The sequence below is a fragment of the Colias eurytheme genome, chromosome 8, assembly GCF_061535395.1.
Source record: "Colias eurytheme isolate Ceu_HAF_F1 chromosome 8, ilColEury1 Martin Lab GWU primary, whole genome shotgun sequence".
NCBI lineage: Eukaryota > Metazoa > Arthropoda > Insecta > Lepidoptera > Pieridae > Colias > Colias eurytheme.
In genome coordinates, this window is record NC_142987.1 from 8,729,827 (window position 1) to 8,746,685 (window position 16,859).

General features: G+C 33.0%; 1 protein-coding gene across 4 annotated transcripts in view; it reads left to right on the forward strand.

Moving 5' to 3' along the window:
• Nucleotides 1-16,859, forward strand: part of LOC149906687 (uncharacterized) — a 100,469-nt gene that overhangs the window by 80,398 nt on the left and 3,212 nt on the right. For all 4 annotated transcript variants that reach the window (XM_090104861.1, XM_090104862.1, XM_090104863.1 and 1 more), the window contains 6 exons: nucleotides 13,532-13,729; nucleotides 14,152-14,348; nucleotides 14,731-14,910; nucleotides 15,372-15,584; nucleotides 16,175-16,282; nucleotides 16,674-16,817. In XM_090104861.1, coding sequence (XP_089960987.1) covers nucleotides 13,532-13,729; nucleotides 14,152-14,348; nucleotides 14,731-14,910; nucleotides 15,372-15,584; nucleotides 16,175-16,282; nucleotides 16,674-16,817 — 1,040 coding nt within the window. The remainder of the gene's footprint in view (nucleotides 1-13,531; nucleotides 13,730-14,151; nucleotides 14,349-14,730; nucleotides 14,911-15,371; nucleotides 15,585-16,174; nucleotides 16,283-16,673; nucleotides 16,818-16,859) is intronic.

Genomic DNA, 16,859 nt, shown 5'->3' on the forward strand with positions numbered 1-16,859 from the left:
CCTTTAGGTATATATATAGGTATAAAAGATAATACGTATACTTTTAACAATTTACATACTTACATTACAATCTACATATTGAGAAAATATTAACAGTGATGGATATTGTTTCATGTAACGATTTAGTAAATATTTTGTGACACTCCAAGGTACCACATAAATTTTAGATTTAACCGTCAATAGAATGTTGAAGCTATACATATTATAATATTCAGTGGTCTAACCATTAATGGCAACCCTACAAATGCATTTAAGCGCCACATGGAGCCATCGTTTATTGGTAGGCATAAATAAATTATTAGCCTCTAAAGCCTGATATTGACTGTAAATCAAACCGATGGATTGATAGTGCTATGTCAAGCTATAACAATGGTTTCTATCATAAACTCGAAATAAACCTACCTCGTAGTAAATATGTTTATTAATTTTACTCTGAATAGCGTACCATCTTCAAAATATTTCAATTTGATAATGATCGAGTATAATCCAATATTTATGGTATTTTGTTTTTCGTATCGATAAAATATTTGTACAGAGAAACAATGATTTAAATTGCCAAGATTAAAATCTGCCACCAACAAATTGCCGCGATCAAAACCGTTTTAAAATGATATCTTATTACTATTGATTTATTTTACGATAAAATATTTATCTGCAGCATTTACTTTCTCGTATTATTATTCATTTTCGATGACAAACAAACGGAATTATTGTAATTGTAACTTGTTATAATAAATACGAAGAAGTAAAAACTGTGAGTAAAAATATGTATAAGAAAACTTTTTTATATTAATAGACGTCACTAAAGTATATTTTATTTGAAAAGTTCAACTGCCCAAAGTCAACATCCTTATTATACTAGATTAAGCAAAAGAGATGTCATGCCTATTTATTTGACGAGTATTGACACCAATCTCTAATGCCTCCGGCGATTAGATGGCACGCTTTCTCCATACATTAGGCGATAGACCACTGTTTGGCGCCAAAAATCCTAACCTATAATTTGACAGTTAAATAGCCTTTTCTCGTTATCTGTTGAAACTGGCACAGACTATACAACTTGGTACAGATTCGTAAATGTCGTTGGTAAATGTGCATTAAGTAGTGAATTTTCGTAAAATATAATTGTAATGGCTTGACACTTTGGATTTAGTGTTCTATTCATTCGTCTGTTCCGAACATGCATCAAAGACTTGTTAATCTCTTGATCTCCATGCTTCTTAGATTATTCAACAATCGTGTTAAGAACTTCAATAGTATTTAATAGGAACGTCTTGACCGACTTTGCTAGTCACGATTATTTGGCACTCATGCTTATCATATCTACATAACGAATCTTAATATGAGTTACATAGCCCTAGAGAGATATTTAAACGTAGGTAAGATATTTAATAAATTTTAGAGCAAATTGTAGACACTTGTAGATGTCATTTTAATCGACTGTGACATAATTGTATGTACTCTGTAAGAAGCCGTAAAAAGTTGAATTTTATGTGGTATAGCACCTACCTATAGTAGGTCCCTAAGTACGTTCCTATAAATATGGTAATCTTACATACTCACTTAGTAAATATTAAACTGTATTAAATATTATTTACAAGATAAATTATAGCGCGGCGCTTCACATGAATTTTAAAAGTCAAAATAAACATAATAAAATAATAAATGACCAAGTTTATTTGAATATTATACAATACTAGAGTATGCCTCCGCTATTTGTGTCAAGATTTGTGAGGCGCCATCTTTATGTAAATAACGTCTATGTAATTTTGCTCGGCTGTACCTATTTACTGTAATAAATGCGAACTCTGAATAGAAGAATGGATATAGCCTTCGCGTTCAATCAAATAATACTAAGCGATTTGTTTTTATTTAGGCTGTTATTGTTGATGATTTATTTATAATTTTTTTTTCTTTACAGGTAAGTTCCTGACTTAAAACATACTTCGATAAGACGAGAAAAGTACAGTAAGATACTAGAGGTTAAATTTTTATTTTTTTATGGCAGTGCAAAATTCAGAACTACATAATATGGATAATATTTTGTCATAACTACATAATCAAAATATTTTACGACACACCTTAATTATGCAAAATGCCTTATATGTAAAATATGTTTTTGAACCGCACACAATATTTGCTTAATAAAATGCTTGAAATTCATTCACGTCGGCGAAAGGACTGCGCGTCCCGGAACCGTTAAATAAACTCACTATAATACGGCAAAATTAAAAATGTAATTAACATCGGCCCGTGCCCGTGGGGCGATGCGACCTCATTAAACAGTCGGGTAATTAGCTACATATTTTGTAAGTGCCTTATTCATTAATTTACGGGAAATTAGCGGTGAAACAAAGGAGTGTTTTACATTCGGGTGTAGTTAGCACATAATTATTAATTCATGCCGCGAATTTGGTAACACTAATGAAATTACGATGAAATTGTGATTATTTTATGGGCTTATTTTACAGTTTGTCAAAATTTTCTGTTAGTATAAAGGTTATTTTTATTTAAAATATTTAGATTGTTTCCTTCCTGGACTATTCTATACGTACTAATTCTTTTACCATTCATTTATTGAAGGAAATTTAATAGGTATCAATGATAGAGTTCCATATTTCATAAAAAATTTTTTTAATCGACTGTCAACTTTATGCAGTAAGTGAAGCAAGTTAGAGTATCAAAGTCGACAAAAAATTAAACCGCAAGTTACATTACTGTAACAATGTTTTGATAAAAAGCGTTTACGAAAAAACCACGAAATTCAAAGAATACTTTCAAATACAAAGACTCAGGCGGCATACAAATTGCCCATAAGACTGTTCAGTTTTTATCTGTGGCCATCATTCGATTTCGCGCGTGAAAGTGACCAAAGAGCTTCATTACTTTTTTTTACGAAAGCAAAGGCCTCCACCATACTTACTGTCATTAGTGTAATTGTTTATTTGTTTTGCTCGTTTATAAATCATATTCGTAAAAAGAAGATTTATTTTATTAAAATTCGTTTGTATTCTGATTGGTTCGTTAGTAAGTTTACTTTAAAATAATTAGTTTGATCTAGATAGAAAATAAATAACAGTAAAAATTAGGGAATGAAAATAATTTATCGTTTAAACGTTACATACCAAAAATGTGGCCCTAATTCGAAATGGTATTAATACCTACTCCCTTGATATGAATTATCATGTCAGCGATTTAGAATATGAACATTGTACATTTGAATTAGTTTAATTAATTATTATACGGCTGACACACCCGAGCTGTACTTTAAAGGAAACTTGTTAATTTTACTGTTGAATGATCAAATAATTGTATTCAAACATCAATCAAATATTTTCATGAAGGTTTAATGAATAACTAGGTCTTTTTGGGACAATGTTTTTCCCTCCAACACCCTAAAATATTTCAATTAAGAGCGTTCTTCAAAAAAAATTTATGCGTGTACTAGTGTACACACGTAACAAGTGAAACTTCTTTAAGGCCTTATTTTTCAAAAAATAATTTACTATATGCAACTTTACAGAAATACGTCGAATCACGCGTGGTAGGGATAAGAAAAAGATGGCGCGTAACGGAAAAATGTCACGCGTAACGAAAAAATGTTACACTAAATTTTTTTCCAACCCCAATAAAGAAGTTTCACTTCAAAAACATAAACTCCGTTGATTACCCCATAATAACGTAGATTGATTGAAAATATATTTATGCCAGTTGTAGTCATTTTCTAAACGCTTAAATTTTTTTTTTCATACATTTTCTTATAGATCTTGAAAAGCTTTTAATCCATACTAATATTATAAATGCGAAAGTAACTCTGTCTGTCTGTCTGTTACTCAATCACGCCTGAACTACTGAACCAATTTGCATGAAATTTGGTATAGATATATTTTGATACCCGAGAAAGGACATAGGATAGGTTTTATCCCGGAAATCCTACGGGAACGGGTTTTTCTCTGAAAACGCGGGCGAAGCCGCGGGCGGAAAGCTAGTATAATATATGAACCACAGATAATATACAGTGCATCATTACACAAAACGTCACTGTCCCATTGTCTTCATTTGGCAAACGAAACCGCAACTTAAATTTACCTCCAATGTTTTGTTTCGAAGTTTCTAGAGAACAGTTAAAAAGTGTTTCGTCGTTAGCACGCTGAACGTGGATTTTTTATTTTATCATTGTTTTTTCGTAACAACAGAAACATGTAAATGATCAAAGTTGGATCGTTTCAATGTTTCTTTTTGATGTATGTTGTTTGTTAGTTATAATGCGAGCTTTTATGGGACAAATTATTATCTGACATGAAATTTTTTGTTTAACGGGTTACTTTTACTTTTACTGAATATTATGTACTTCTTTGAAATATTATTCAGTTTGATATGTATTTTGTGTGTATATCACGGAAGTAAAAGCTCCAGTAAAAGAGATGGAATTGCTAACTGTTATGACGCTTCAAAGTTCTTCTAGAAGAAGTCTAATTGAATAAATAAATGTTTACGTATGAGTAACATTCATAATATTTCAGTAGAGGCAAAACAGAAACTATAGAAAATACAAAAAAGCTTCCCAAAAACTCTATCAGAATGTTCTGAATTGATTTGGGTGGCTTCAAGAGGCGAGGATCTTTTCTATACAAAATTTACATATATACATATATTTATTATTTTCATTTATAGTATTATTTTCATATATAGTAGTTGATACTATGAAAAAAACAAAATCATAATGTTAACTAAATTTGTTTAGTAACAACTAATATTATTGTAGTTTGCTACAATAATATTTTTAAACCTAACATTATGTTCTACTTGCCTAATGATACGTTCATGATTAATTGTTTATCTTTATCCCAAATCGGATCAGCTAAAATACCATTATCAAATACCTCAACATAAACAAGGTTTAGTTATAAATTCGCATACTTAATGTATACAAAAACAATATTAGTTTAGGCATTCAACTATCAAGACCGTGCGAAAATTCCACTAACGATAAAATCTCTCCCAAATGGGATTTACAAAAATGTTAAACCTTTGTAGAAGGTGTAAATAACCTAAATTTTGTCCCGTAAGCGTTTAGATGTCATAAGAGATAAGGGAACTACTTTTATAACCATTTAATGAGCATGTTAGAGATTTTTATCGGACCTATCGTAACATCTCGCTATATTATAGTTCACTTTCGGATGGATATAGGAGCCGACTTATGTTTTTAGAAAGTAGGTGTCATATTTTATTGTATGTAAACTTTCAGATATCGTTCATGTTTTACAGATTCATCACTAAGATATTTTGTTGGTTGTTTATTCAAAAACAACCTTAGAAAGGTCAGTGAACGTATGCGTTTAATCACTATTAGGTAACTTCATTACATAATAAAAAAGTGTGTGCCAAGCACAAGTGTCAGAAATGAAACTTCTTTGGCAAGATTCAAAGATACCAAAATCATCGCTTTACTCCATGACGTGACGGTATTGCCATATGACGCGACCTAGAAATTTTACAAGGAAGTTTCATTACAAAAATATAAGTATCTATTTAAGTATTTAGCAATTCAAAATTATTGTGTTAAGTAAAATCAAAATGAGGCACTGAAACTAGTATTGAATAGCACAGTAAATTAAACATTCAACTACCTAGATTTATTTGTAAGTTTAAATTAGTCTAGACATTTGGATTTGCTAATAAAAGTTGTGATCTATTTTGCCAATAATTATTTTATATTAGAACTTTAACCTCATACCTACTTGTATAGACTTTGTAACCAGCCAATCATAAGCAAAACATAATTCATCTACACCAGTCTTTATCTATAGCTGATGAATTCTCTCAATACACAGAAATCGGCACGACGCGGACGGAACAAATCGAAGTTTAGTCTGTAGGGCATGGCTCTCTAGGCTGTAGGAGTACGACATAACTCAAAGCCCTTTCCTTTGTATGTGAATAAACTTATACCTTACTATAAAAAATTCCACAGTCTCTACCTCGTTAGCACATTTCAAATTCATATTTATGACAGTTACGCAAAGAGAAAGCAGTTAATATAATCCGAGTATCCTGCAAACTACGTGGGACTTCCTCCAGTTAGCTCCCACGGCTATCAGATCAGATAAACGTGTTGTGACTCGCGACATTACCCGTTAGAGGGCAACTTTCGATTGACCACACTCCAAACTAATAATTGTTCAAATCTCAATGTTTTGTTCAATTTAATTTCGCGATTTGATCAGCTTCGAGACTAGAGCTGGCTATTTTATTGGCCCGTAATCTAACATCGTTATTGCTAATTTTATGGATAACTAATTTAATAATGCCAATCCGTGTCATAATCTCTCTGTCTGCCAATAATTTATGAGCCAAAGGTTATAATTGCAAAGTTTAACTTCTGCTATTCGCATACCCACACAAACTAATAAAAATTATTTATTTCATAACGTATTTATAAGTAGGTATAAAACAAAGTGCACGTAACTTTCAGTCTGCTGAAAGCACAGGCTGAAAGTAAAATCGTTCATCATTCATTCAAAAGATGGCGCTGATGACAATAACCAGAATGTGTATTTATATTTCAAACTCGCTTCGAATGTACGCGTAGCACTGTTACAAGTATATTGGACTCAAAAGTCAAATTCGATACGACGTGGGTTCGAACCTCAGCGGTCTTACTCCCATTATATTCTGGTGTTGATGGCAACTAGTCACCTCACCCTGCATAGTGGGACAGAAAGAAAGGTGGTAGCAACAAGTCGTCCGTCATGTGATGTCTGCTTCTGTTAAGCCTCCGACATTTTTTTAACCATTTTTTTCTTATAAAATTAAGGGTAGTATCACAGATTGAATACTAGTATGTAATAGTAGTAGTAAGTTTAAATGTTTTTAGTTTTTTTTTTGCATTGTGATATATTAATAGTAGGATGAAAATCATTTTTAAGCTTGTTAATGAATAATTCTTAATTAAAATAAATGATTTATAAACAGCCGCTAAAGCATAAATTGTAAGCAAATAATGTCGAAGTTTTAAATTTCACTAAAGCGCTCTATAATGACGTAATCGGTACTCGCTACCATTATCGTTAATTTGACTCGTTCAGTAAATTTAATAACTTAATAAGTATAAATTACTAGTTAACGATGCTTGGTTTATGTATGGAATATTTTTTATTATAGCTTTTTCAAAACTACTTTAGTCATTACTCATTACCTAGTGGTTGTATTAACTTTGTATAAGGTACGTGAGAATTAAACTATGCAGTAAATTGGATGGTATTTAAATAATTATTGCTTGATGTAATTATTTGTTTAAATACATTAATCGGAATGTACGTATGTATGTGTATGTATGTGTATGTTTTTAGATAAAAATATTTCAGTTTTATTTATGTAAACTGTCTTCCTGCTTGCCAAGAAATTTTAATAATATTTATAATAATTTTATAAAATATTATTTTTAAAAGCCCAAGTAGGTTTGCGTGTGAAGAGCCGGTTTACCAGTAGGTCAAATGCTCTTTACAACTATCTATTACAATTTTATAATTTATAAAAGCTTCCTGACCTATTCTTTCTAGTTTTATGCAAAAGTTATAATAACAATGTATGTGTTTTAAATAGTTAATAGGTGACAAACAACGTTGAATATTTTGGCTGAAAATTTTATAATTAACTCTTAAATAGAAGAAAACATCGCTAGACAAAAAAATCTGTAGCTATTTTTAGTTTTAGCAAAACAAACAAATGTTTATCTTTTTTAATACTTACCTACTTATGTTTTAGTTCATAAATCGTAAGTTAAAACTCTATACCAACTCCATTCTATCCATTTAAACTTGTAAAACCTAAAAGTAACATCCGTTAGAAGCCCATGAAAAATTCTCACTCAACAAACTGCTAACATTAACAAGGTGAAAGCTATACTTCATAATCTACCCATTGTTACGAAGTTACAACAGTTCACCTGCAAATTTTCCTACCAAGAAACAGGCATAGGTACGGCCTTCGTAGAAAACGTCATTCGACTTCCATTTTAGTATTTCAGCGAACTGTAAATACTATTTTCTAAGCGGTTTCCTTGTTTGTCATTGGGTGAAATTTTAAACAATTGTTTTGTACTGCGAATATGGTGGGTACAGGGTACTGTTGCTTCGTATGTTTGTAATTGATATAAATTGCCTTTAAACAATTTGGAGTTTCGTTGAGTGACAGTTAAATGTATTAAATTTATTGCATATAAATTATTTCATTTCATTTCAGGAAGTTTTATTAACATTATTACATAAGTGTTTTTGGGCCTGTATGGAAAATTTTATGGTTTAATTGTGGGATATATTTCTTTAAAATTGTATTCTTATTCAAATTTGAAATGCTACCTACAGATTTTACACTGAATACTATCATATGAAATTGAATAAACTAAAGTATAATAATACTTATTAATAATATTTGATACACTAGATACGAATATTATGTAACTTAATTACCTACATAAAAAGAATATTAAAAAATCGCGTCGGTAACTAGGTACATCTTAGGGTTTCAAAATACTTTTAATAATTCCAATACCCAACCAGGATGTTTATTTTATCTTATCACAGCATAAATATACATATTTCTGTATACTATGTGAAGCAATAAACATTAATGTTTTATTACCTATATCTCTTTAACCTATATATAACCTAATGCAGATATTAAACAACGTGAAATAACGATTTGTCATATTTATCGATATAGTTTGTACCTGAATATTAATCTATTTATTATTTAGAATTTACATTCACTTGTGTTTTGACTTTTAGTAAAGTGACTGTATTAAATCAGAAGTGTAATTATCTGCTTTATCTACAATGTACATTATTTGTTTATGTTTTGGTATATTAAATATTTAAATCAATAACAATAGGTAGACATAGTTTAAGTATCATTCGAGGTTCTCTAGCGACTAGTCTTATATAAGAATACTAGCGACCCGCCCCGGCTTCGCACGGGTGCAATACTGATACTAAATACACTACAGAAAAACTGTGAACGTTGTATATTATATGTATAAAAATTAAAAACATAGCGGCCCGCTCCGACTTCGTACGGGTATATAAAATAGATAGCCGGGCGGCCGGCCGGTACCGCCGCAAACGCTACGTCCCGCAATTTTTAAATCTGTAATATCTTCGAAAATATTCACTTAAATCATACGGTGTAAAGGGCCATATAGATCTATATTAAATGAACAATGTATTCAAGGTATTTAATTGGTTAAGGATTAATGCTGTATTGGTTAAAATCGCATCGAAAATTAGCCATTATTTGTCGTAAAAAGTAAATGACAAAAAAAAGTTATTGTGGGTTATCCATAAGAGATAGACATATACCATCGCGGACTTTTCTGTAGACCTTTTCAATGTGTATAATACTTAGTACATTATTTTCATAAAACTCGTAGGGTTCAGCCTGCGTTTGCAATGTAAGCGGAAAAAATGTAATTTTTTACGACATCACATTAGAAACCTCAAAAATAACAGTACTTCTCCACTATTTAATTAATTTTATTATACATATAAACCTTCCTCTTGAATCACTCTACCTATTAAAAAAAACCGCATCAAAATCCGTTGCGTAGTTTCAAAGATTTAAGCGTACAAAGGGACATAGGGACAGGGAAAGTGACTTTGTTTTATACTATGTAGTGATGTAGTATAAAATAATGTATAAATAAATTATTAAATAATCATATACAGTATTATTGGATTAATTCACACATAGATTGTATTGACAAATTACTTACTAGTAGGTAGGTACCTAATATGCGGTACTCCGCATCCTCATAGACTAGGTATATTCAGGTACCTACTGTTTCTTAGTGTTCTTATATTAATTAGGTATAAATTATAATGTTAATATTAACCTATCTATCGGCAATAAAATTCGATTCTCAAGTTTATACAGTAAATTACTCAAATAATTTAACCAAGTAATTATAGGATATAAATGCAATATTTGACTAATGTACCTCATAACTTAGTTTAATATTGGATAATTAATATAACGTGTACTTTATGATTATTGTGTTTTATTTTGATATGTTCCCACGACATGCAGATATATTTTATTAATTTTAGTATCTTGTTCTCGAATAATTTACGCGCAAATTTTATTCAGTAAGGTAATATTTTTTTACCAAAATGACTAGCGTAAAGAATGTATTAAAAAATGAGGGGAAACTATATTGCTTACTAGTTTAAGGCCGTGTACGCGGTCCGTGCGCTGTTTGGCTCAAATATGTGATTTTTCAAACCAGATTGTCCATCAACCACTTATCTTACAAACATATGAATTACTAATAATTTTAGGAAATTTTATTGTCTATGTAGTTTGTTAAGAGTTTTTTTCAATTAATACAGTATTTGTGAAAACCATCAAGATAACTGTGCCGATGATTACTTGATTTCACTTTTAGTGTCAATTTCGAAGCTAAAAATATCTGAAATTGCTGACAGATCTCACACACAATTATTTTTAACTAACTGCAAAGATCCTTATTAAAATAGTTAGTTAAAAGATTTTTTTATTTTGGACTCCTAACTTACGAAATTAAAATCCGAACAATGTGAATTTTTTTATAAATTATAGTCGACAAAATGATTATTTTCACCAAGATATTTGACTTTATTGAATATAATTTATACATATTTCAATAAAAGAATGTCTTACTTATAAGATAAAATTTAAAAAATCTACTAAGGTACCTCTATTATTTTTCTACATGTTGCTCGGCGCTCTCCTGTGGACCTATGCTGTTCATAGTAAAAGGATAGCGCAAGCCGCGATCTATCGTAATAGATCGCGGAGATTTTGACTTGCGTTAAATTGAATATGCGCTCTTAAGGCCCAAACGGCAAACCTCAGAATATATAATAGTGCCCAAACATTTAAAATCTTGTAATCATCAGTCTTCTCACCAAAGTAGGTATAACTTGTATACGTAGTATATTATTATTAGTCTGTGGTATAACTTCGACACAGATAATCAAGCTTACATCAAAACAGCAAAAGCTTAGCATAACGACGTAGGACGTACAGAATGATAAAGATAAATTGTCCCCCGATAATAAATCGAGTTTGCAAATTAAGTAAGCACTAAAAATAACCGAGCAATAATGTTGGCGCCGCATAATTGTATTTTAATAAAGTCTGACGACGTAAAGAATGTGGTTAGATCTTACAGATTTATTTCTAATTGATTCACACAGCGGCGTCTAGTTGGCGCTAAACCTACAATTGTAATGCTGATTGAATTAATTACTGTGATTGTCATTTTTTTCTGTAAATAATTGTACCTTATTATGTCAATAACAAGGTTTGATACAATTCATATTATGTATCGTGTGGGAGGTTTTCCTATTGTGAAACAATTATGATTAATGATTTATTGAAATAAAAACGTTTAAAGACATGATTTTATGATATATGTATATGTTAGTCACGCTTCCTTATTTATATGTTTATACTATGTATTTAATTAAAATTCCATTGAAAATAAAAAATAAAAAATGCTTTAAAGTAGTGAAACGCATAATATCAACGAAATATTACACACATAAACAGTAAAAAATAACCACACAAAAACATAATTCGTTTCCCGCCACTTTCACATGCCACTGCTTACAAAAGTCTATCAATTGCGACAAACAAATCATGTTGAAAAGAAAATAAAAGAGCGACCAGCGTTGGTTAAAAAATAAATCAGGTTTAACAACGCCAGCGCGAAAGTATTCCGGATAAGTAACAAATTAATGTCATTATATCAACGGTAATCCTCCAAAATACCACTTTTATGGCTCCTTTCAAAGTCGTAAACCGTGCGAATGTAATGCCCGAGCTTGGAAGGAATCCATCAAACGTGGCCAATGAGGAACCTCGGATAATGAAGTTCGAAGTGGCCCGTTGTGGGTTTTAGGAGGTAAATGATAAATGAGCAAATTTTTAAGATCACTGATGGAATCTTTTGGAGTAGGTAAGCTTCTGTTGCAGAATTAGCTTAGATCATAGATGTGAGACGAAGTGATAAATCTTCAATGTTCAGTAGTCTTTCAGTAAACCGATAGCACTTGAAAAATGAATAGATCCACAAGGGGTGTATCTTAATATAGTCAGTAATAACATGGACCAATATAATCTCAAGGTTTAATCAACTTTTTATGACTAGTTAATGACTTTCCAAAATAATTTAATTTAATTCATCGCCAAATAATTTTATGAAAATCAACAAAGGCTTCTTTATTTTATTTTATATTTGTACAAGGAAAGTATAACCACTTACGAATATTAAAATCGATATAACTTGTAATAATTACCGTTTCTTAATGGCTGCAAATCGGCAATATCATAAATCTTCGATTTTACGAGAAATCGGTAAAGAATCTCGACAAAAACATCGATTTAGCGAGTATTGATGACTGTAATTATTGGCCTAAAATTTTAAGATAAAATGCACTTAAACATATTTTAAGCGTTCATAAACATACATAAACACATTATTTAAAATATTTGTTGATCTACATGGCATATAAATATGTTCAATGTTCTCAGGCATCATGCCTATACCTATGAACATTGAACATATTTATATTATATTTATTTAGTTTGAAATAGTTAGTTATACCTTATGCCATACATAATTGGTATCTTAAACTAATGACTACGCTTATAAATATATAGATCGAAGGAAACCTAAAAACAAACAACAAAAACGTTCCACAAAAATACTGCTACAAAATACCCATTAAAGAATCTTCATAAACACCGACCGTAATTAGCGCTCTATTCCAAGATTACTTTGTCAATTTTAACGGAGAAATTAGCGTCCTCCGTACACGATAGGATCTCCGTCGATCATGATTGATGATGGAGGGAGGATATACTATATAGCCGAATCTTTCGTTTATCAGCTGTAACTCATTTTGCTAATGCGGTCGACGCCCTTTGATAAGGTTTGACGGGATGACGTTAATGCCTTATTAGCTTTGTAAAAATATACGCTGAACCGTGATGAGGTTAAATGGTGAAGGGTTTGTTATCTTGGTGTAAATGTGGGAAGTAATTTGTTGGTGAGGTGGTGACCTATAACTTATCTTCAACAGATTCTTGTTACTGAATGTACGCATTACGTTTTCATTAAGTTTCTCTACTCTCTAGCTCTACATTTTATAAACTCGTAACTAGTAAACAAATGCAACACTAAAAACTGGTCATAACTAAGTTATTACTTATTATGTCTTCAGTTTTTAATAAATGCTGTTTATTCAACACATTGTTATAAAGCAAGATATACACTTATTCAAATAAACATTTGAAAAGAGCATTTTCATGAAAACAAAAAACTATTGTACTCATATTGGCTCCACTTGGTAAACATCACAATATAACATGCGTAACTGCAATTTTGACACTCCGAATTTTCCAAATAAGGAGCATATTCCAGTAACACCCCAGCCTATTACGACTGACATTTGGTTAACTTTTGTATGTTCTGTTTTTCCAGTGGGCGGAATGTCACGAGGTGGTGGCGGCGCCGGCAAGACGGCGACCGCGAAACGGGTGCCGCCCCCCGCGGTGCCCGGCGACGCGTTCGGGACCCCGCAGCACAGGCACTCGGGGTCCAGCTTCGGGTCGCAGGGGTACGCGTCGTGCGAGGAGCAGGCGTACCCCCAGCCGCCGGACACGCCGTCACATACGCGTGGTAAGTTTTAAATATATGAGGGATTTAAAGTTATATGATTTGTAAGAACAGCTGCAAGGCTCCTGTGTTTCCTGGCTTTGTTTGTAGAAACTAATACTTTACTCCCACAATATACTGTTCCGGTATTATGATAACTTCGTTCCCGCTGCTGGGACACGAGCCTCCTATGAGTGTATAATAAATGAAATGAAATGAAAATGAAAAAACGTTTATTTATACACACATTATAAATAGTTTCACAATAAAATATGTATAATAATTAAGCTTATTTTAGACTTCCGTTAGGTTTCATTTCAAATTGCTCGAAAATAATTTAAATATTCATTTTAATAACTCTACGTAATGTTAATTTCGCTTTACCAATCCATTTATTATTAAATATATCGAAGAGCCTATATCAACACCACTTCATAACATTCCAGATGACCACTCCGACTATGGGAGCACAGTATCAGGCGTGTCCGGGGTGTCCGGGGCGAGCGGGAGTCTCGGCAAGAGCCCTGCCGGAGGGGGCACGTTCACGTTCCCGCCCCCCTCGCAGCCGCTCACGCACAAGGCGGCGGTGTACTACCATCATCAACTCGCGCTGAGCGACGACCAGGGGATTGACATGACACAGGTATGATAAGTTCTTAGGTATATGAATGTAGTACAATATTGTGCCAAAGCGTTTGTAACGCTGGCTATGAAAGAAGAGTTACTAGCTTATAATTTGTACTAATTTTTAATTTAATAGCTTTTTGGTCATTAATCTTAACGCCATCTAGTTTCTTTCCTTGCAAACCTTGTACCATAGACACTAAAAAACAATGTTCACTGCAATTTATTTTGCAAATCGAATCTACAATAGTAATTGAATTGTTACGCTTATCAAGCAATTTACCTAGAATTTCTCAAGACTTTAAGTTGTCTTATTAGCCTCAACCTATTCACGCCACTCATCAGTTCCTTCATACACTAATTCTTTGGTTGAAAATAACACTTAATGTTCCTCTTTATAGAGCCCCGGGCGTGACAGTCCCGGCTCCTCATCCGGGTCAGCAGGATCAGGGTCGCGGCACTCGTCCGCTTCCCTGGACAGCGGACGTGCTTCTGGCCGCATGCCGCACCACCACCACGCGGCGTGCCACTGCGGTGACACTGTTGATAGAGTACGAGCTATGATCGCGCAGGGACTACCGGTGGGTACAGGGAGCTGTTAACTGAACCCGCTTATATTTTCGTTACTGTAATGATAGTGAGGATGTTAAGAGCAACAGATACTGGATGATATATGTTTACACAACTATGTAATACTAGTCACTTATACTAATACTAATAGATATTTTGTTACTAGCGTAATTAAAGTACACTATTGTATTGTTATTAGTAATTACTCTTCAATGTCACGCAATGTTTCCACGGTATCATTTTATTTGCAATAGAATTGTTGACTTACAGTTTATTCTGGAATCCGAAGAAATATGAAAAATAAAAGATAATCCCACCAACGCCATCTAGTTTCCTGTTAAGCAAATCTTATTGTTGGCTAGAGAACTTCCAACAGCACACATTCTTTTCATTTACATCACTCGTGCATTATCATAAAGTACAACTAAATACTGCCCTACAAAAAAAGCTAATAATAAATAATCCCCCACAGGACCCAGACATAATCCACGCATGGTTAGCTGATCTGCAAATGGAAGAATACGCCCGTCTCTTCATAGAAGCGGGCTATGACCTCGCTACAGTCACACGAATGACGCCAGAAGACCTAACGGCGGTGGGAATTAAGAAGCCCAACCATAGGAAGCGGTTAAAGGCGGAGTTGGCCAATCTGAACGTGCCAGATAATTTGCCAGATTATATACCGGTAAGGAACTTTTACTATTTTTAGTATAAAGTATTCTGAAAATTAAATAGATTGTAAATTTCCTATGTCTATTACTCTTCATTATGCACTTTTCTGATTAGTGCACTATTCAAAAGTCATTACAATTTTCAATAGTTTAATCAATATTTCTAAATCAATTAACTTCTTTTTGACAGCCTCATTAGCCTGCATTTAATAATAATTTAATGTATTATTGATGGTCTAGTCAAAAAGTCTCTGCAGCCGTGACGTGTGGCACTCGGGGACTGCCGCGGTAAAGCTATTGCATAGCATGCCTTCAAGCCACACCTCCGCGCCCGTCGGAGTGGGGAGCGTGAGGTTTTTTCGTTACGGGATTTCTCGATTCGGTCCCCGCGCTCAAGGCCCGCGATAGTATGCAATAGCTTAAAAATACTTCACTACAAATAACATGTACTACGTGTAAAGTCTCAATCTCATACCACCACTAGAACATCACCACATCCAAAACAATATACTTAACCGCAAAATTACAGGATCATATCCCACTAGAACACCACCAAAAAACTAAAAAATAAACTAACCAAACACTAATCATCCATTAATTCCAGGGCTCGCTCGAGGAATGGCTCCGTCTCCTCCGGCTGGAGGAGTACGGGCCGGCGCTCGTCGCGCAGGGGTACCGCACCGTGCATGACGTCACGCAACTCGCTTGGGAGGTTAGTATTTATAGTTACCAAGAAGCTTATATCTAATACACTGGAGATTTCAGTATGAACATTAACTTGTAACAAGAAAATATGACCTTGAATGACGCCTGTATGTTTTTTATCCCTTTCACACCTAACTTGGCAAATGGGTCCGACCGAGCTATAACTCTCAAGTCTCAACCTAAAACTTAACAAGTCGATGCTATTGCGCATGTTAAAATTCTAGTGATGTCAAACGGATACGATAGGATAAAACTCTGTTAATTTATTTTATGTTGATTATGAACATATTTCATAATAAGCACATCAACTAGCAACACTTTAACTTTTTTATAATAGTAATTTTCCCGTTTAATAGAAAAAAACCTTGATAAAAACATATAGTACAATCATTTTACAGGACTTAGAAGACATGGGTATAGTAAGGCTCGGCCACCAAAAGAAAATACTGTTGGCCATTAAAAGAGTTAAGGATATCAGAGCCGGCAAGCGAAGCATCAGCAGCCAAGGGTCATTGGACTTCACACGGCTACAGCCGGGACAGGTCAGTTTATAATATAGCAGTGTTGCCACTTAATGTGTTGTA